The 20,945-nt window shown below is 38.4% G+C and overlaps 2 protein-coding genes across 9 annotated transcripts in view; one reads left to right on the top strand and one right to left on the bottom strand.

The window, feature by feature from the left end:
- The window catches only part of Eph (Eph receptor tyrosine kinase), a 137,920-nt gene that overhangs the window by 56,401 nt on the left and 60,574 nt on the right, over positions 1-20,945 (top strand). The gene's annotated exons all lie outside the window — the stretch shown is intronic.
- On the bottom strand, positions 6,582-8,164 carry LOC136415119 (uncharacterized). The gene is made up of 3 exons (XM_066399542.1): positions 7,654-8,164; positions 7,384-7,602; positions 6,582-7,333 (listed from the first exon to the last, which is right to left on the bottom strand). Exons 1-3 carry the CDS (start codon positions 7,917-7,919, stop codon positions 6,652-6,654), a joined length of 1,167 nt encoding a protein of 388 aa, XP_066255639.1. The 5' UTR covers positions 7,920-8,164; the 3' UTR covers positions 6,582-6,651.

Here is a 20,945-nt window from a genome sequence, read left to right on the forward strand (position 1 = left end):
TCTATGGTGTGATTTGTTTTATTGCGAGTCAGTCATTCCATAATAGTTTATAGTTGTCGTGAATAGAGCTCCAGGTGTGAGATGGCTAGCAATAGTTGGAATGGCACACTAGAATTATTATTGTCAAGAAAACATTGCACTCTGGGGTGCTGCAGCTATGAAAAAATCATATTTCTTTGTAGCTTTCAGCCACGTCACTTCATGCATTTTTCATTAGTGAAGAAAACGGGACATGCAATAATTAGCAAAAAGATGCAAAAGAGATACGTCAGTTTTAAATAATGTTATAAAAGAACAATAAAATACGCGCGTTGGGCAATTCAATTCAATTTAACCGCGATTCGTATCTCGGGCTGTAAATATCTCAAGAATGTCAAACGCCAAGATAAACCTTCCTACTGTTCAGTGCGTCTCGTTTATAAAATATGTCCCGGGTATGGTATAAGACCCAAAATTCCTTCAACGAGTCCGACATACGGATAGGGGGAATTGCTGTTAACCCTGGCAATTTACTAAATTGACTTCAGTATTCCGGGATATTTCTTAAATTATTATCTTGTTTAAATTCGAATGTGAACTGATTTGACATGGGGAATTGTCCATCAAAATTCCCAAACTACCAATATGTAGTTTTATGGCTTAGTGGGGTTGTCTACTAGAAAAAAACTTTCCAATACTGGAAAATTATATACAAAGCGAATCTTAAGTAGGGCTTTTTCTTTAACGCCTCCCTGCCTCAAAAAACTAAGCAAAATCTGTATGTAATATTTTTCAATAAAACAACCAAAATAAGAGCGTGTGAAAAAATTATATAACCAATTTTCTAACAGATAGATAGGTTGTAATAAACCAATAAGGTGGCTTGCAAGATCACCAGACCTAAATCTATGTGACTTTTATGTGTGACGTTATATGAAAAGCTTGTGTTTACGACTGAATTTAGCACAGGGTCAGAATTGCGTGAACGAACAATAAACGTCACAGTGATAATTCGAAGAAAAAGATCTCTTCTAACAACATGTACTGAGTCGTGGATAAGGCGAGTGACAATTTGTGTAAATGATTTGTGACAACACCTTTTGGAGTCAGTCCCGAAGTGAATAATAATTAAAGGTTTTGTTATTTATTAAAACTTTCATACCCGCGTATTTCGGTTGTTTTTAAGATATCGAAGAAATTTTACATGAAGATTGTGCTTAGTTTTTTAAGGTCTATGTCGTGTTAAAAGGAAAATCCCTACCTAAGTTTCACCCTGTATACAGGGTTATTCACGCTATACGGCGCGGAATATTGTGGCTAACGTACGAGGCTTTCAAAAAGTTTCAATTTTGGGCTATATGGGGATCTATTGTGGCTACTTTTTAAAATTATTTTCATATTATACAGGTTGTCCCAAAAGCCCTAAAAGTATCAAAGTTGTGTTTTTTTTAATGGAACCCTCTGTATATTATTGCATTTTTCGATTCTCTGATCAAAATAAGTGTCCGTTTTAATAAGATTTACTATACCTAAAACTTAAGGTTTTTTAAATAATTTGAATTTTATCAAAATTTGACCTAATTTTCATGTTTCAAACACTTAAGAAGTATTTAAGTTATGCAAGTGTAATTTACAGTGTAGTGTAACAATAGATCATATTTTATATCCCAATCATGATAAACTTGCCATCTTATACAGGATGTGCAAAAATTAAAACTAATCAAATAAGAACTTTTAGTGGCTATAACTTGATTAATTTAAATACAACGCTATATTTTTTAACTTACCAGGATATGTAATTTTTAATTACCTATCGAATGGTATTAGGGTGTTCATAGCTAAGTCTACGTGTTTTTACAGAATAAGCTAAATAATTGTTCTTTGCGCCATTTGGTGTTATTTAGTTCAAAATTTCAATGTATAATTTCAAAATGTCAGATAATTTATTTAATCTGTCAGTTTAGTCTGCGAAGTTTGTTTTTCGTTTTTGCTAGAATGGTATTATTTTTCGTAATTTTAGACGCTTAGATCATTTGTTATTTAAAATATTGTTGTGGTGTTACATAGTCAAAATGAAGATTTATCCAAAAGAAGAGCGTATTGACATGATTTTTATTCTTGGAGAATGTCATAAGAATTGTTTATTGGCTTCTTGAGTTTATGCTCAAAGGTTTCCCGAAAGAAAACGTCCTAAGCCAGCCGTTTTTGAAAGATTATTGCACCAGTTTCAAGAGACAGGAAGTGTCAGTTACAAGAAACCCATTATATGGAAATCTGTCACTGAAGATAACGAAAATGTTTATATGGTAGTTGGTTCAGTTATCGAAAATCCCAATATTAGTCAAAATTTGATATCCGAAGTTACGAACATTAGTCAAGCAAGTGTTTCAAGAATTCTTAAAAAACATAGTTTTTATCCTTATAAAATCCAGCTTTGCCAAGAACTTTATGGATATGATTTTGACAACCGAATTGAATTTTGCATGTGGATGTTAGGTAAAGTGGCAGAAAATGAACATTTTTTCGATGAAGTTCTATTTAGTGACGAATGAACTTTCCATAACAATGGTCTTGTAAGTAGACACAACTTTCATTACTATTCTGATTCGAATCCTCATGAATACAGAGTCATGAGAAATCAGAATAGGTGGTCCGTTAATGTGTGGGGTGGAATACTGGGCCCATATTTAATTAGACCGTATTTTTTTGAAGGACCTTTAAATGGTGTGATGTTTCTAAATTTCCTTTTACACCAACTTCCAGTATTATTAGAAAAAATCCCTTTAACTATTAGAACCACCATGTGGCTTCAATTGGATGGAGCTCCGCCTCATTATCATCACGAGGTTCAGCAATTTTTAAATACCAACTTTAAAAAAAGGTGGATTGGAAAAAATGGATTTCAAAATTGGCCCCCCAGATCCCCGGATTTAACTCCACTAGATTTCTTTTTGTGCGGATACATAAAAGGAATTGTCTACAATACGCCTCCGACAATTTCACAAGATATGAAAACACGTATAAGAGGCGCGTTTGAAACTGTTACTCCGCAAATGCTTTCCAGAGTTAGTAGTGATTTTAAAAAAAGAATTTGTAAGTGCCTAGAAATGGACGGTAGACATTTCGAACATCTATTATAAATATTTTGTTTCTGTTTTATGTTATAGTTGATATGTGATTTAGAACTTTGAACTAAAAAACACCAAATGACGCAAAGAACAATTATTTAGCGTATTCTGTAAAAACGCGAAAACTTAGTTATGAACACCCTAATACCACTCGATAGGTAATTAAAAATTACATATCCTGGTAAGTTAAAAAATATAGCGTTGTATTTAAATTAATCAAGTTATAGCCACTTAAAGTTCTTATTTGATTAGTTCTAATTTTTGCACATCCTGTATAAAATGGCAAGTTTATCATGATTGGGATATAAAATATGATCTATTGTTACACTACATTGTAAATTATACATGCATAACTTAAATACTTCTTAAGTGTTTGAAACATGAAAATTAGGTCAAATTTTGATAAAATTCAAATTATTTAAAAAACCTTAAGTTTTAGGTATAGTAAACCTTATTAAAACAGACACTTATTTTGATCAGAAAATCCAAGCATGCAATAATATACAGAGGGTTCCTTTAAAAAAAACACAACTTTGATACTTTTAGGGCTTTGGGGACACCCTGTATAATATGAAAATAATTTTAAAAAGTAGCCATAATAGATCCCCATATAGCCCAAAAGTGAAACTTTTTGAAAGCCTCGTACTTTAGCCACAATATTCCGCGCCGTATAGCGTGAATAACCCTGTATATAGGGTGTGCGTTTCTGAACCGCAACCTTGAGGATCTCGGGAACCGTAAAAGATACGAGGTCTGTTGGGGCAAAGAAAGGTGAAAGCGGCAATCCCTGAGGGAGCCCTTGTCCAGGGGAAAAAGGGAAAGACAGAGTGCCAACAATTCCTACTTCTAGTTTTCCGGTTTCCAGGAGGTTTTTGACAATATAAAGTAGGTATGTTGGCGTTTCAACTTTGTACAATTTAAAGTAGACCACTGTGTCAGACGCTGTCAAGTGCTTTATTAATAGCCGTAAAGAGACTTGCTGATCTTCTGCCGTTTAGATGTGCTGTTTGCATGTTGTTTATCAAAACAGAGAGTGGGTGCATAGTTTTAAATAATAAATAACAGCTAAAATTATTTTCTTCTTTGACACGTTCTCGCAGTCTCCTTTATTAAATACAACTTCAAGATCCAGAGGACTCGTAGGGAAAAATCAAAGACGACCTTCTCATTTGGGCTACACCTGACCAGTTGGCAACAGTAAACTTACTGTAATCCCGGAAAATATAACAATGTTGAACGTTGTGAATTTTAAAAACCTTCTACACCTTTAATAATTGTCAGTTCGTTAATAAATTATTACCAGCTCCGGGCTGCAGGTATCCGCGACAACTTCCCAACTTTCCTCCAACTTTCACATAATAACGCCATACCTGGCAGGCTCAATTTCCAAGCGTATGCATGCATATACACGCTCTAATACAAGTTTTCCCATTTTTCCCTGGCTCGGTATCCAAGTCTGGATAAGTTTTAACACACTCATATAATCAGCGGCGCCGTTAAAGTTATTTAGCTGTCGCGGCGACAGATTGTTAACCAGAATTTCACACCTCAGTCCTCTCGAGCGGTTCTCAAGATTTCGGTTTATTATGTTTCGGGGAAGTTAGTTCTAAAGTTTCCCTATTCAGTACGCTTTCAGTTAACGGATCCACTAGGAAAGCTGTTAAGATACTCGCCGAGGGGATCGGATTTTGATTATTCCAATGAGCTCTTACATACAGTTTAAGGCAAATTTCATATTCCATTGTGGCGACCAAAAAGTTTTACGGAAATCGACTCTTCGACTCTTCTGGGGAAGGCATCCCGGTGTGCAGTGGACGCCGAGCAGTTCACATACATTCATTATGAGACCCCGCATTGATTGCGAGATTTTAATTACGGTTCCGTTAATAACATTACTTTTTATGTACGGCACCAATTATGTGTTTCGTGAGGACTGAACTCGGTACTGAAACATTGATCTGACTGAGTGTTTGTTTTTCACTTACCAAAACCTTAATTGCTTGCATTCCTGGGCACTGAGCAATAAAAGCAATTGCCTATTACGGTATACCGTTTCCTTATTCGCGTTGTTTTTTTAGAGTATTAAGCGGCTCAAAGGACACAAAGTGTCTTCATAATCATAAACTCGCTGGCTGCTTCAGTAGAAACGCAAACAAATTCCTCGCTCAAGAAACTTCTCATCTTGATCCTATTGAGGTCATCGCATCTCTCTCATTCTAGTGCGCGTCAAACCCACTCTTCCCGTCACTAAATTTGAATTTTCTATTTCCATACTTACACAGTATTTACATACATTTGTCATGTCGCCAGTCACGACCAAAGCCTATATCGACAGATCGATATGTCACTAGCCTGTGCATTAATAAGTTTAAGTTCGGGTGTCAGTGCGGCCTATATGACTTCAGACGGTCGGAATTTAAAGCCGTTTGCCGCAGAACCGGACTAATGATAAATTTATTCTTAATTGGCATATCTCTCAATCAATAAATCTTACATTAGAACTTAAATCCCTGCAAGCCTCATTCGCCATTTCGATTTTAACTGGAGTAACCTTCGGTTTATCTGATTATTCCCTTTTCGCTATAGTGATTGATGACAAAGAGGATGAGTAAGCCCCATATTCTGCTTTTAAGATTGAGGTCGAAGATAATAATTGTTCTTCTAGTCAATTATTTCCTGCTTATTGTTCGGCAGAACTGAGGATATCTGCTAGATCTGAAGGTGTCTTCGATAGAGACCTTCCAAATCAAGAATTCCTAGACATTCCATTCAAGTACACTTATTCGTGTTTCTTGTTCGAGAAACTCTTTCGGAACCTTGGATCGCGATGCGATAGATGACAGCAGATAATTCTGGATAGCATCAGACCCAAGAGCATCTCGGAAGGAATTTTCAATAGTCCGAAGGAGACATTCCCAAACCAATTAGTTTGGTTTCAAACTCCCTTTCCATTTTAAAAATTTTTCACATGCTAAGCAAATCAGACTAAATCATAACTCAGCCAGAATTGTTCATCTACATCATTCCTGCTTATTCCTGGATCTTAACAAATGTTTCTGGCAACCTGCCACATCCAGACATTTCCAATGGAGAGGTTGTTAAATCATTCAGTTCAATATCCCATACTCAGTTAATCCGATTTTAACCATGAATCCCTATGGAGAGCAGTTGAAAGTTGGCTCATAAATATTCACATAATACTTTGAAACTCTCCTTCCATTCCTCAGAATTTAGATCCTTCATAAAACATGATTGTGTAATATCATTAACTCTGTCAACAGTATTCGACTTTTTCTTTCTTGCTGAAGCCTGGATTATTGTCTTTCATAATAAAGCATTAAGATTGTGCTGCATCCAGCATCGAATGAATCCTTGAAGGAGCAAGTTTCAGATTTCTTAATGCGCTTTTTCAAATTCCACATGTTAATTTTAGGATAATTAAATTGTAAAAGAAAAACTAATACTCATCTACACTTCTCTTTTTGCTTCATTTACTCATTAAAAACTACAACAAGAACAACAACTAAATCGTCCCTTCCTCATCCTAGGAATTTCTATTATTAAAGTCGTTTGTATTTCCTTTATCTCTTCCGGCCTTTCTCTGATACCCTGCGTAATCCTGATAGAATCCTTCCTGCCCATCCTCTCTATTGAAGCCCTTGGACGTGTCCTCAAACTTTCCTTTGTCGCTTTGGTCCTTGATCTCATATTTGTTTTCACCGTTCCCTTCAGCATGGAGCACACCATCCACCCACTGTCCAGCTGCTTGATCCTTCGAAGCTTGAAAGTCCCCGTATTTCACGAAGTGACCCTTTCTATCCGCCTTGTCGTAGAACTTGTGCTGTTTATTGTAGTCATCTTTGTGATACATTTTGTGGTACCCTGTGGTCTTAGAGCCCTTGTCGTGAAATTCTTTCTCACCAAGAGCACCTCCCAGAACTATGGCACCTCCTGCGATATCTCCATTGAATTGTGTTCCCTTGTCGTAGAAGGAGTTCTTGTTGCCTCCTGTGTTATCATAGTAGCCTTTGGCATATTGATTGTTGAATTTGCCTTTTACCCCCTTGTTATATTCATCGATCGCGTTGTAGCTCTTGTTTAACTTGTCCCCGAACTTCCATTTGAGAAAATCGTTGTAAATTTTTCCTGCTGTTTTTATGAAGCTGTTCTCATCTTGTTTCTTGGGATGATCATAACCTGGGGCATAGGGGTATATCGGGTAATTTCTGAAATTACTTGTATGAAGTGTTTTAATAATGCAGCAAAATTGACTTACTGAGGCCTAGATGAGCTGGGACGGCTATTTGATGGTTTTACATCCTGCGCAGCAGGAGTCTGCTGATTGTTGTTCACGCTAAATGTTCCAAGTTTACTGATGGGGGCTTTGGCAGTAGAAGCAGGAATTGCAGGAATGTTCCCATAAGGCAAAGGAAAGGGGGCCAAAGGTGGGAATGTAACGTCACTGAATGTTGCTAGTGGAGCAAAAGTTGGTTGGCTGAAAATTTGCCACTTTAACCTGACTACTTTACAGCCTCTGGGTACTTACTTTACTGAAGCTTCTGTGACTGAATCATATCCCATATCCCTGAGGATTTCAAAAGCATCCTTGTCACCAACCCCCACAAGCTCGAATGAGAACTCTTGAGGCTTGTCACTGCTCCCGTCCTCTGCGTTATAGGAGTATCCAGACCCGCTCATCTTCTGATCACTAATTTCCGCTCTCCTCATTGTCATAGACATTTTCTCCAGTGGAAGTACCGAAGAATAGAGACACCAGAGCACCGCACAACGCGTGACAATCGTCTTGTACATTTTCGTGAAAGAACGTTCATGGGACTAATAAGCGTTAAACTAATCTCAGAGGGATATTATATATCTTTTCGTCATCTATGTGATGCGGTTTAGTTGACATTCAGAGGCCGCAATGGTGCAACAAAACCTTTAACTACTTTTACGGGTGGTTGGGTACCACGCATAGGTTAATTGTGCAGTCGAGCTTCGCCGGTCATTGATCAAGGGAGCGTGAATTTTTGTGTCGGTTTATTAATTTTTTTGACACCCCGAAAATTTGGTACAAGATCGTTTGTTTGATTGGACTATAAAGGAGGCACGAGGAAAAAATTCTGAGAAATTTTAAATAAAATTTGTGGATGACTTTTTGCAAGGTGAACTTTAAAATGGAGGGAACAGTAATTTTTCTAGGAGGACAGAACTAAGTAAGATGTCTCCTAGATTTCGTTTGTCCGATAATGTTTAAATACATGATGGAAAGATGCTTAATATCTGAGCAAAGACTGCAAGAACACTGTAGCCTCCTTAATTGGATATTGTAACCTGGAAATAAACAGTATTATCATCTCTTGATTGTCATATGAAAAGTGCACTTATATAAGTGTACAATACTGATATCGATATGTCCCAAAATAATGTCTGAGTGTAGCCGAATATTATTAACATTTTCCTTTTTTTTCAGGTAAGCTTTCTTCAGTTTTTTTGGAATACCACCGAAGCGATCGAGTCAATTGAAGGTGGTACCAAATGGTAACATGTAAGTTCTTTTTGCACAAGTTTCATTCGGTACCCTTAGGCTCCACTAAAGAAAATATTTCTACATACTAAAAATCTAAAAAGGTTTTTCCTACAACCTCAAGTAAGTTACCCTACCCGACAGACAGCTTCTGCTCCTATAAGGCAAAAAAATCACGGTCCATATCGAAAAAGACAAAACCCTTTATTTGGCCCACTTATTATCAAAGTGAACCGAACTAAAAGAAAAAAATAACGACAAAATTATAAGAAGTAATGCCATTACGAGGTGGAACCCGAATATACTATGGCGATCGGGTGGTCAGATAACTCCAAAGTCTAACTTCTTAATTATTCGGACCGTCTTTTGTGAGAAGTAACACTAACGAAGCTCAAACGCTGCTGATTCAGTGAAGCTGCACATCCACTTGGACAGGTAGCGTAGAGGACCCCGTACATGTCAACTGTTGAGCATAAAAAGATAATGATCCAATTAAAAGAGCATTAGGCCGTCGGCCATGCATAAATGGGCACCCTCCGAGATGATTATTTTTTCTGATGGATTGATGGGAAAATTGTCTCAAGCAAGATGCACATTAGGCATCTTGAATCTACCCCCTTTGTCCTTAAATTTAATGACGTCAGCTGCAATTTTAAACGGCATCCTCTAAAACCTGTTAATTAACTTACTGTTTGGACGTAATTAAACCAGTGGACGTTATCTGTCCGAAGTCTAGCAGTGTGTTAGATTTAGTAGCCCATAAAAGACTGGAGCTAAACCCAAGATATATGGGGCAATGGATAGCCGTCTGGCACGACCGGGACAGGGGGAGCCTCCCCATTAGGTTAACTGTTTGTATATTTGTAGCCAGTCCCAGTGACATCTGAGGGCAGAAAGAATGTTTCGAGGAAGTGTAGAATCTCATTTGAAAAATCAACTGGACCCATAAATGCATTTCGAATAGGCACTAACATAAAATTTTATGCACTCCTGGAATACCTCTAACGCCTTTTACGGTCGTAATTAATTAGCTAATTAAACAGGACTAATTGCATCATCTATCTTACCGTTCTTTTTGTGGACACTAAATTGTGGGTTGTACTATTGAGGAACTGGTATTAAGCTGGAAAAATTGTGGAGGTTAATTTAATTATTTATGCAACGCGCATTTTCTAATACCTGTCGTAATAAAAGTAAAATAACTTACAGGCCGAGACATAAATATGTCTGCAATGTATCTCAAGATCGAGACAGGCTCTCCTAGATATTTATTGATATATCTTGCAAATCACCCTCATATTAAATATATCGATATAAAGAGTAGTCATAACAGTAAATTGCCACCTCGATAACCATCTCCACTGCGGTGAACGGTTAGCAATGTCGATAGTCAATAAAATTTTACTATTTCTGTAAAATTAAGTCCAGTTTAGTCAAGGGCAAGTCCGCGATGCAGATGCATTGTCCACGGCATAAAGAATGCAACAATTAGGATTTTACTGCATAATAGAGTTTCTTTATTCAAATCTGGAACAGGGTTTTACACTGATGCAAGTGAGCGGTGCTTAATTGATTGTCAATAGATGCTGTTAGGCGCAGATGCAAAATAAGGTCGCCAGTGCTACAGGCGCGGCCTTAATAGGTGTCTATTCATTTGGAATTGATCATTAATAATTTATATTAATGGCATTCTGTATATGTTTAAGTAAAAAAGCTGAAAGTGTTGGCAATTAAGGTTTGGAAGAATGTAAAAGATCAGCAAAACATTTGCATAACCGGGTTAAACTGTCCCTCACGTCCCTTCGCGACTATTCTTGTTTGTCGAGGCCAAAAAGAAAGCTCGTTGTTCTGTATTAACGTCTCTTGAATGTCGCCAATCGCATATTTCCGACAAAATCAATGGTTTAGTTATTAAGAGACCGTATTAATTAAGTTAACTCAAATATGCAGTCAACTAAACCATATAAGTTAATTTCTAAAGTGAAAATATTTGAGTAAAGTCATGTAATTAAGTTCCAGCAATTATTGACGAAATGGTGTATTTGAACTGAATTATCGAAATATGTGACCCAAATAAAGAAGAGACCATTAAGTCGTAAAATTAAAGCAACCAACATAATTTATGCAAAACAACGGCAAAATAGTTGATTTAATTAAATACGTTGTTTAACCAATTTAAAGCATGTCAAATACATGATTTATATAAATTCACGAGAGCATTTTCCTCTGTGAGGCTGATGAAAAGTTTTTCAGAAATGTGGTGGATGTCCCAACGGTTATACATACATGGGTATTGAGCACTCACTATCCGTAGCAAGGGAATAGCTCGCAGAAAGTTACCGTAACAAAGTTCTTCGAGATTCGAAAAATCTTTTTTCCTCGGTAAATTACATCATTTTTTCAAAACCGGAAGGCTTTGGTTTCTAGAAAATATCTCACAACCGAATCGTTTTCACAAAGACATCGCTGTGGCCATTAAATTCCTTTCAACTCTCCTTGTTTAACCATTTTCTATCTCCCATAGTTTTCGAGATGTCCACAGATCTAGGCCCAATTTAAACCACACAGTATAAAAGCGTTTTTAATATACGATCTAATTCGTTCATGTCCCGGGAACATGCTGGCAGAATGATTAGCCTGAATTTATTCTCATCAATTCAACTTATGGATAAGTGAAAGACCTGGATCACGCGGGACTCAAATAAGGACAGCAATTTTTAATGTCCAGTATGGATTTTAATGGCTCGACAGCGCGTTCCCGAATGAAGTTGAACTCTACTTGAACTTAGTTCTGTTGTGGCGGTAAGGCAGGGCGGTTTAGGGAGGACGTAAGCTGCACATTTGCCATTTCTGCTTTAGCGTACTCTCGTTCCACAAGGCCACTTGATACCGAAGGTATATCCAGTTTCTCTAGATCCTAAAGTGGCCATTCTATATCGAACTGCAGTAACAGCGAAACTTGCTAAGATTACCTATCGCAGCCCTCACGACAGACTGGGAAATTTACCAAGTTGCTGGTCAAGGGTATCTTAAGATTGCTGCGTCTTTATGCCTCACCCGCACCATCGTCCTGAGTAGGAACCATCTAGCATTGCTTCGGCTGAGTGCGCCTTATCAGAGATGCGTCCTTGCGTCCGAAGGGATCCGTAGGCACTTCCAGACTTGTCACACGAACAGTTCTGTAGGTAAATGCTGTCCAAGGATGATTAGTAAGATTTAACGGAAGCGCGATGTATCGAGCTTCAGAGGAAACGCAGAACTGATCCAGATCCAGTTTGCTGATGCAGAGCGGTTAACCTTTAAACCCCTCATCAAATCTAAGCACAGCTATTATCGAAATCGTGACCATTACAGCTTGAAACCTCAACATAGTTATATTCGAAATCACGTATAGAGTGGTCGCATTAAAAATATGCAATTAAAACATACATACGACTATAAAATTCAAATTCCAAAATCGAAACGGGGTCGTGCAAATATTATCTAACAATTTTAAAGTTAAATTAATCGTTGTAGTTAACAGGTGTCGGGGACAGGCACGAAACACAAACGCATATAAAACGGGAAACGAGCGCTGCACAATAAAATATTTCAACGTGTCCCGTGATGAATCGTCCTATATATGCATTTCGTGTTTTTCTTTCCACTTTGCCTACTTCAATTCCAATTTTTTTGCGCGAGATAAACCGGCCTCGTTTCCCTTTATGCCGTTTCCATACGTAATTTAATTAGCTTTATTGTGGGATTCTGATCGTTTTTGCTCAAGCACTGTTAACCTACTTAACGTCGTTTTTCGCCCGATTCCCGTTATTTTATCAAGTGCAGCAAATCGCATCTGAAACTTTCCCGTTTTTGCACCCAAGCGGTCAGTTGCAAGTCACGGTAAACCGTCAATACGTCAATTGTTCATATTAACAACTTAAGCTCGCCCGATTAATTAATAAGTTCCACTTGCAAATTATTTATTATCATTCTATTTAATCACCTCAATCTAAGATAGCGTTGCCTTGTGCAGAGAATGAACGTGCACCTGAATAGGCAGGACTTATTTGTGAAAGTGAAGGTTGTACAACACATTCTTGTCCATTAAAAGTTGACCCGCTGGAAAAGCTCTAGAAGCGGTTCTGCGCTTAGTGCGCCACAAAAAAATTTCCCTTTCATTAGTGGAAATGTAAAGATCCGTCCGAACTAACCTAGAGATAAGGTCACCTAAATCGGCCTAAACGTGAGTCATTCGTTTTAAGTCATGATTCTCTGACGTTATCTACGTATTTCTGGCAGCAGGACCGTTTCTCGTCGAGGTCGACGGGAACACACTTGGGCCCCGGGGGCATTCCTTCGAATCGATACGTGGCAGGTTCGCGTTCCTGCTTTCCCCCTCTCACATCCCTCCACGTTTTGTTTCGCCCCTTCATTCCTCCAATTCGCGTTTCTCACTTCGGACTCGCGAATCGAAATTCGCTTGTCTTGTGATGTCATTTTGGAGAGGGTTATGGTTTTTGAGTAGCTCGCCTGGAGGTTTTGCTACCCAAAATGACACTTGGGGAAATAATGATAACTTTGGCGAATCTTCAGGAAAGCTAAACTGCTGGCCAAAGGGAAGGCGCAAAGCGGATTTCAATACCAAGTGTCTTTAAAAAAAGTCTAATAAATTTTCTTCTCTGAAGGAATCTCAAATGTCCTTGTAATTTTATTCATACAGCCTTCTTCGTCAATTTTAATCATTCTGCTATTTTTTTAGTCATTTAGTCGGAGGGGGTCTAATTCGCGCCCACCCCTGTTGTTCACTCCTAGCGTGGACTTATCTTTTTTTAGTCTGCAGTAAACCTACAGTTTAGAGAGTTTAGTTTGCAATGATGTACTACCACTAGGCCCCCGATACATTGTCGAGTCCTTCTTGGTAGGCATAAGGCTTTGGATGTGTCCGGGTGCAAAGAAGGAAAGGTAAAGACATTGCATGCACGTGTATTAAGTAAAATGCGTGTTAATGCAATAAAAATGAAAATTAACGCTTTTTTGCTTGCTGTTCAGGTAGCAAACGCTCTGTGACTGCGAAACGTGCGTGCTTCTGTTCTGTCGTTAATTTCTTCGCAAACCACAATCAGTGCGCCTTTTGGTCTTCATGTCTTTATCTAACATTTGGGTATATTTGTGTTAATTTTATTTGTTACATTTAGGAATATCGCTCAAAACTTACCGGAATTCCACTGAAAACTCTAACTGAGGCTCCAACTTATATACACCCGCCAACTATTTTCCATTTCTGAAATTCGTTCTCGGTAAATCAACATGTAGAGTTGCATGTTTTGAAGGTTTTACAAAGGAACATGGCATACTCCGAGTTTTGATTGGACCTAGTTCTCTTTCAAATCCTACACGGACATACCGAACTTTCGGCAGAGAACAGAGACCTGCTTGCGAAACATTGAAGACGAATGTTTTGCCTTTTCTTTGACACTGCACACTTTGGAATTTCTCGTCAAAACACGGCACAACCTCAGGCACGCAGCAGACAACTCCCAATTTTGGAAATTTTCTCTTATGGGTCTCATTTTCGTCAATGATTCTAATGACAGATAGGCAATTTACGAGGACAGTAAACACTCAAGTATTTCTGGAATTCTGGCCCTTGGGTGCCTGAAAGTGGAGCTTCCAATTTCTCGAAATTTCTTCGAAAGAACCTCAAAATTTCCAACTTTTTTACTTTGACTCAAATTTAAAGCAATTTCTAAGGATTTTAAAGGAAATGCGATTCACAGATTATCGCCAGGGAAAACTCCAATCACTTTTATGGAGTTAGGTGTATTGCGGTATTTCACACGAGAAAGTCACCGTGTAGTCTCATATTCAAAGTTCCGATATTTCCGCAATTCGCTGATGTTCAATTTTCACCACATTATGCTGCGACCCGTGGAATCACTTCCAGTACGAGAAGATAATCGAGGAAACGTCTTTTATGGTGCCTCGCGAAAAGCTTTGGGAGTTTCTCATAATTTGACTCTAATCGATTTCAATGCCCGGCAATAGGTTTTTGTAGCATCCCGATGTTGACGCGAATAATAGATGATTTAAATGTGTCCCGACGAACCAATTCCTACGCCAGTGCTTCGGTCCCCTCATCGGATCGCGTTCGCATGAACAGCACGAGAAAGTCCAACATTTCTCTTTCGAATGAGCTCCCCTACATGTAGCAGTCCAGACAGAACGGAAATTATGGCCGATAATTGAGTAAAAAACATTTCCATTTTATATGAAATATGATCTTCCTGTTAATGTAACTCGGGCTCTAATTTCTCGGCAATAAGGAAGAATTTTGACAACTTAAAAAATGTTGTCTTTTGAATCGCTTAAGGTTTAACCAATAATGATCAATTTTGTTTTGAGAACAATGGTTAAAGGGCGATAACTACGGGAAACCTTCAGTAACCCGAGAATAAATCAGTTGAGAGATTGAAATATCCAATAACAACCAGAACAAAGAACAATTCTAATCCCTTTAGAAGTCCTGCGATGGAGCACAAGGAATTCTTTCGAAACACAGGCACAACCAGCAAGATCCAATAGATGTAAGTACTGGAAACTGTCTGGAAGTACACATTAATGGAATTCAAGAAACTGGCCAATGGTCCGCCTTTATTTCAGCGCTTCTATGTGAATTGTGTATGGGCTTTGATATTTCGGCATTAAGGGAACGTTATGGCAATTGAAAAATGCTTGAGAAAATGTTCGTCAATATCACTATCAAAGTACTTGTACGAGTCATTTTTCGCACGTCCTCTGCAACTTTTGTTCATTTTGTCAGCAATAGCAAAAAACATATTTCGCCATACCTCTTCACATATGTACGTATGGGTAATCAGATCGAGTGCGGTTGGTAATAGGAATAGCATAAACCGATCCGTCTGACATCAGGAAACCGGGATCGAATGGGGCCCTCCTCTTGAATTGATGCGAAATTGCCGATAACTAGTACCGCAAAAGCCCTTAACAGGGAAAGGGGATCTTTATGCTCCCCAATTTCGAATTTGACTGAAGTTGCTTGAGGGTAGAAGCCGGTAATAAATACTTTCCTATCACGTATTTAAACACATTTTGAGCGATATTGTTATCGTTCGGATTATGTGCCGTTTTCGACACGTTAGTGACTCCTTTGAACGTGCATATATTTTATTTTCCTCTAAAGAAAAACGAAATTAAAATCCAAAAAACAAGGGGAAAGAATGTTCAATATTCTCGCCGCTTTGGAAATTCAGTTTCAACGTGCTGACGCCGCAGCTGCGGCAACATTTATCAAGGGTTTTCTACATCTGTGACGTGTTCCGTTATTCGCCGGCTAAAATACGAGCCATTTTTGCAATTCCCTTTATTATTTATTGCTTATTTGTTGCGAAAAATTCCCACCCGGGTTCTAAAATTAAGTGGAAAATTCCTATTTTTATATTCCCCGAAAGGGAGACATCATTTTATTGCGTGCTCCCTTCCAAAGAAATTAATAGACTGTATAAATGTCCTGTTTAATTTTGTGTGTGGTGAAGACTGTAGAACTAATTCTGCCTGAGCACCACCGCGAATTGTACATGGAAATGAGATTCACCTTCCTAAAGCCTCCACTTTGTAGCCAGACGCCAATTCAAACTAAACTACATAAGGGAATTCAGTCCCAACTACACTAGTTTAAACTTAATCTTAAAGTTTACCGCATTTAGACCGTATACCCCTCCTCTAACGTTCCCTCAATCCGGCGGATCTCTTATTATTCTCGAAACTTCGAGAGGGACAGGCGAAATTTGGAACCTAAAGGATAACTACTGTGTTCAGGTAGTTGAACTTTGTATGAGCCCAAGAGTTACCCCTTTAAGCTCGGCTTATTGCTCAGACTTATCGGCCGGCTGTCCAGACATGCAGCCTATATAGCATTATATATTTATCATCGACGGGCAACTTCTTTTCACACGTTTATCTACGGAGGTTCAATAAAGGGAGAGAAAAACTCGCCCCAACGAAAACTTCCAACTTCTCCGACAAAGAAAATTGGTCTCGATCAAAAGCGCTGCAGAGAGAATTGCGAATTACCCAACAGGTCGGACGGTCTAACCCCGGTGTAACCCCTCGCATTTTTCTAGCTCAACTAGGGATGTCACTGCCGTATCGAATATAGAACTCACCTCTCAATTACCATTTATTAAGTTCTCGGCTTCTCTAGCTCAGACACTTCAAAGATTTCTATGCTCTGGAAGGTTTGCCTTTACATAAAGCCAAACAAAACACGGGAGAAGAGAGATTTTACGGATAACCCATATCGATACCAGATAGTCCCTCCCTAGAATGGCCAACAGACACTCTGCTTTCGCCCTTTTTGTGTCTGCATTCCTCTAACGCTGTAGCAGGGAGGAAAATTCGTGTACAGTACAACAGGAAGCCGAGATAAAACACGTTTTATACGGAATATACCTGTCAGGGTTATATGGGGTTAAGGTATTAAGGGAAAAGGCGATGATAAGGGCCTTTGCGGATTTCTAGAGTGTTCTCTTACCGCTCAGTGACCTTTTGCAATATCCCACCAAAAAATCGAAAACTATTCCTGTGTCTGAAAGCTTCCTTCTTGGGCCCATTAAAGGTTGTCCCCGCTGCACTCAATCTACGAAAATGCGACTCCGAGCGGCTGCTTTGAAGCCTTCAGGCCCGCTTCTTCGAAGCAATTTGCCATGGAAACTATAAAGGCGAAAGCCCTTCTGAATTTCGGGCGCGTTACGCACGAGGAATTTTCCTTGTTTTAGGGCCTCGCGTTTGTGCACCCTTTACAAAGAAATCTGGGAGCCGTTATCTGCCTTTTGCGACCCTATGTCGTAAAGGAAATAGTCGGAACAGTGTTAATTTGCTTCATTTCTGAACAAGTTTATGTGTAGTTTAAAGGGGGAAGGGGGGCAGTCTTTGAAGAAAAATTGCTCTTGGTGAATAAAATCAGGGCAAATTGAGACAAACGACAACAGTAATAAGTCTTAAAGCCTGGCAAACCTATTCCACATGCCCTTTGAGGGCTGTTTTACCTATCACAAATTTTGAGTATCGATAGAGATTTGTCAGCTACATACATATTAGTCAATGTGAACCATCTGATGTTATCTCATTTGTATTTATACAATATTAAATTGATTTCGGTACACTTTGGGTATCCACTACAGGTTCAGATGCTTTTGAAAATACACTGTTTTCCAAGAAACCTTGGGCCCTTATGGCAAATTATGTCAGATACTTATTGACTAAAATTCATGGCTCCATGTCACGCTATTTATCATTTATACATTTTTAAATTGGTGCTTATAATCGGATATGATCATCATTATCATGCGATTACCTGATTTTAGACCAATTATTTTCTTTACAAATTATGTAATTTGTATCCTGATTTAAAAAATAACAGGGCCGTATTAGGCTCAAATTTGGACCTGTGTGTTTATCCCGATAAAACGCTCAGAAGAATATTCAAATTGTAGTTATTTTGACTAGTAAACTGCTTAAACCCATCATCCTTCGATGTGATGTTTGAACGATAATCCTCGGTACTTCTCTCAAAAAGACTATTTTCTTTACCAAGAAGCTCATTTTTCTTCATTAAGGTTGGAGCAGCTGCCCTTGATATTAGTCCGCTTAACCTGGAAGTTTTGCACGATCATCTCGGATTTGTGTCTCAAATCAGAATCAAAACTACTTTGGTTTTAATGCAGCTTGAAGTCTCTAACACTAATAATAAAAGTTGCCGGTTCATTACCAGCAAGAAAACGACATTATAATCAAATGACTAGGCGCAACTCCTCAATGTCGTTAAGCTGGGGGAGTCTAAAGCGAATCACCTCATTGTCGCGAGGCATGTCACAATGGGGTTAATAATCCTTCCCCAACCACAATATCCCGGAAAACTATTTACCATTAAAGCAAACAATGGCTACATAACCCCATGTCGTGAGCCCGTGTAAGCAGTTTGTATAAAACGCATTTTATTGTTTCGGAATAAATGCACCTACACGGAGCCAGATCTGGCCGGCTCGGCGGACGAGCCGAAGAAGAAAGCGGTCGTATAAAGCCGTCTAATGGAAAAACATTAAACCGAAAGCATCCTATAATTGCTCCTTTCTATCCCTTTCCTCCTCGAAAGGAAAAGGCGAGGAAAAAACAGTTAAAACTTACGGAGGAGCACGGCTGGTGCAGTCTTTTTCCGGAGAAACTTGTAATCCCCCCAGAATTTACGATTAAAAAGGTTTTGTAATTACATTTCAAACGAACGAGAAACAAAGATATCTAATTGTGTTTCGTTATGGAAGCTTAATTTAATATTGAAGAAAAAAAGAACTCGAGAGCGACTCCCGACGAAGTCCTTCTAGTTAGTATGGCCCAGTGGCGTGCCGCAAGCCTTAAACCGTCTCTGAATGAATGCTCACTCAAGCAAACAAAAGCACTAAAAACGAAAATTATTATTTGTCGGTTATAAAGGAAGATTTAAGGATCCCCGACTACATTTATGGGCTGAAAAAGGACGAAAAGGTCCTTATTTAAACGGACTGAACGTGGATATTATTTAAATGCGGTTGTCTCTATAAGTTAGGGAAAAATTAGAGTCGGAGAAAAATTGAGGCGCTTTGAGCAGGGGAGATATCGCGTCACGTAATTTAGTGTTGGAGGGACTCGTTTCGCTGAGGAAATGTGTCTTTTTAAGATAAGGACTTTCTTAGAGGTGAATGGAAATGAAGTATGAATGATGCAGGGATTTGGGAACTTTCCTTGACGGATTAATAATTACTTATTTACGAATTAATTATTTATTTAAATTCATAAAGATTTTGTGCTCTTTACGAATTTTCAAAGCGTAATGTAGAGCAATTGATATCAAGTATACCATACTAGAGCAATCGTGTCGACGAGCTCTAATAGAGGTTCTCATATCTCGTTTAGTTTTCAAGATTCAGGGTAATTTCCATAGATACTTTTATGCATGTAAAATAGACTTTAAATCAATCTCTCTCCACTTCTATTTCCAAGACACTTGATACTCCAGTATCATTCTTTGTTTCGATCGAAAAGTGCTCTTAATATTCCTTCATTCTTTCGTCATTCGTGGTTAATGCCATGTGGCCATCATCGATCAGGAGTTTAACTTTATTTCTTGATGAACTGATTTAACTCTAGAGAGAAATTACATTGGATACTTAATAACGATGGTTTAATTCGTTCAGTATAAAACTAAAGTGGTAATGATTGTTCTATGTTTCATAGTTGTTTTGATCTTGATCAGAAGAGGGCGATTGTCATTACAATTCTCCTTACAAAATTATGTAAAATCTTGGAATCGCTCCACAATGATCTGACCAACATCCTCATTTCAAATCCATCGAAAGAGACTAATGCGCTACCGCATAAATTATTGATATCTCTTGCGAGCTATCTCCTTCTCTAAGCACATACTACAGCAATTCATAGATTCAGCTTCTCGAATGAATTAATGACGCCTACCTCGTATATCTTACACTAAGCGAACTGGTGCCTTTGAAAGGCGAAAAATGGATGGAATGGTATTAATGGAAAACATTGTAAAAGTATTCAGAGGTAGGCGCTAGTGGAAGTTTCATTTGAGGTTGCTTCCATGGCATTGAGTTGCAGATCTGGAAAGAGAAATTGTGCAGAGATCTCACCATGCGTTACTGCTATATCCAGTCGATCGTTGATAATATGGAGTAATTTGGACATAATACTATACAGTATATGCGAAGATTTTTCTTTAGTTCACCTTCCAAATGCTTTGAAGAGTGGGTCCGTAAATATCTTGAGCTCCCCTTCGAAACTGGGAAAAGTTTGGATGTTTACACAAAAGCATGAGATGGTGCCTTCCTGTTATTCCCCTTTTTCCTCCCATTCTTTGGGGCTACACTTGCGCGTAGTCAACGTCAAGTTTTCTTTTTATGTTGAATGAAGGTTTCTAACCTTGGGTGGCGGGTCCTGGGACTAGTAAATTACATAACTAGCGAAGGAGATCACTCTTAACACACGAGCGTAAAATATTGCGCACGAGCTGCAGGCTAGAGCGCCCACCACGTGAGTGTGTTAAGAGACTTTCTAACAATTTGCGTACAACGATATTTTTCCCGCAACCATTTTATGCATGTTATGAATCCATTTAGAACCCGAAGGGGGTAATTTTACAAGTTTACTGTAATTTTATTATGACTTAATTTGATTTACCCAAAGTTACTGCCTGAGTTTCTACCCCATTTCCAAATTTAATTTAGAAAGCGTCAAAGTTAATTCAGAATAATAAATTA

This window comes from Euwallacea similis, chromosome 19 (genome assembly GCF_039881205.1).
Source record: "Euwallacea similis isolate ESF13 chromosome 19, ESF131.1, whole genome shotgun sequence".
In the NCBI taxonomy this organism is placed as follows: Eukaryota; Metazoa; Arthropoda; class Insecta; order Coleoptera; family Curculionidae; genus Euwallacea; species Euwallacea similis.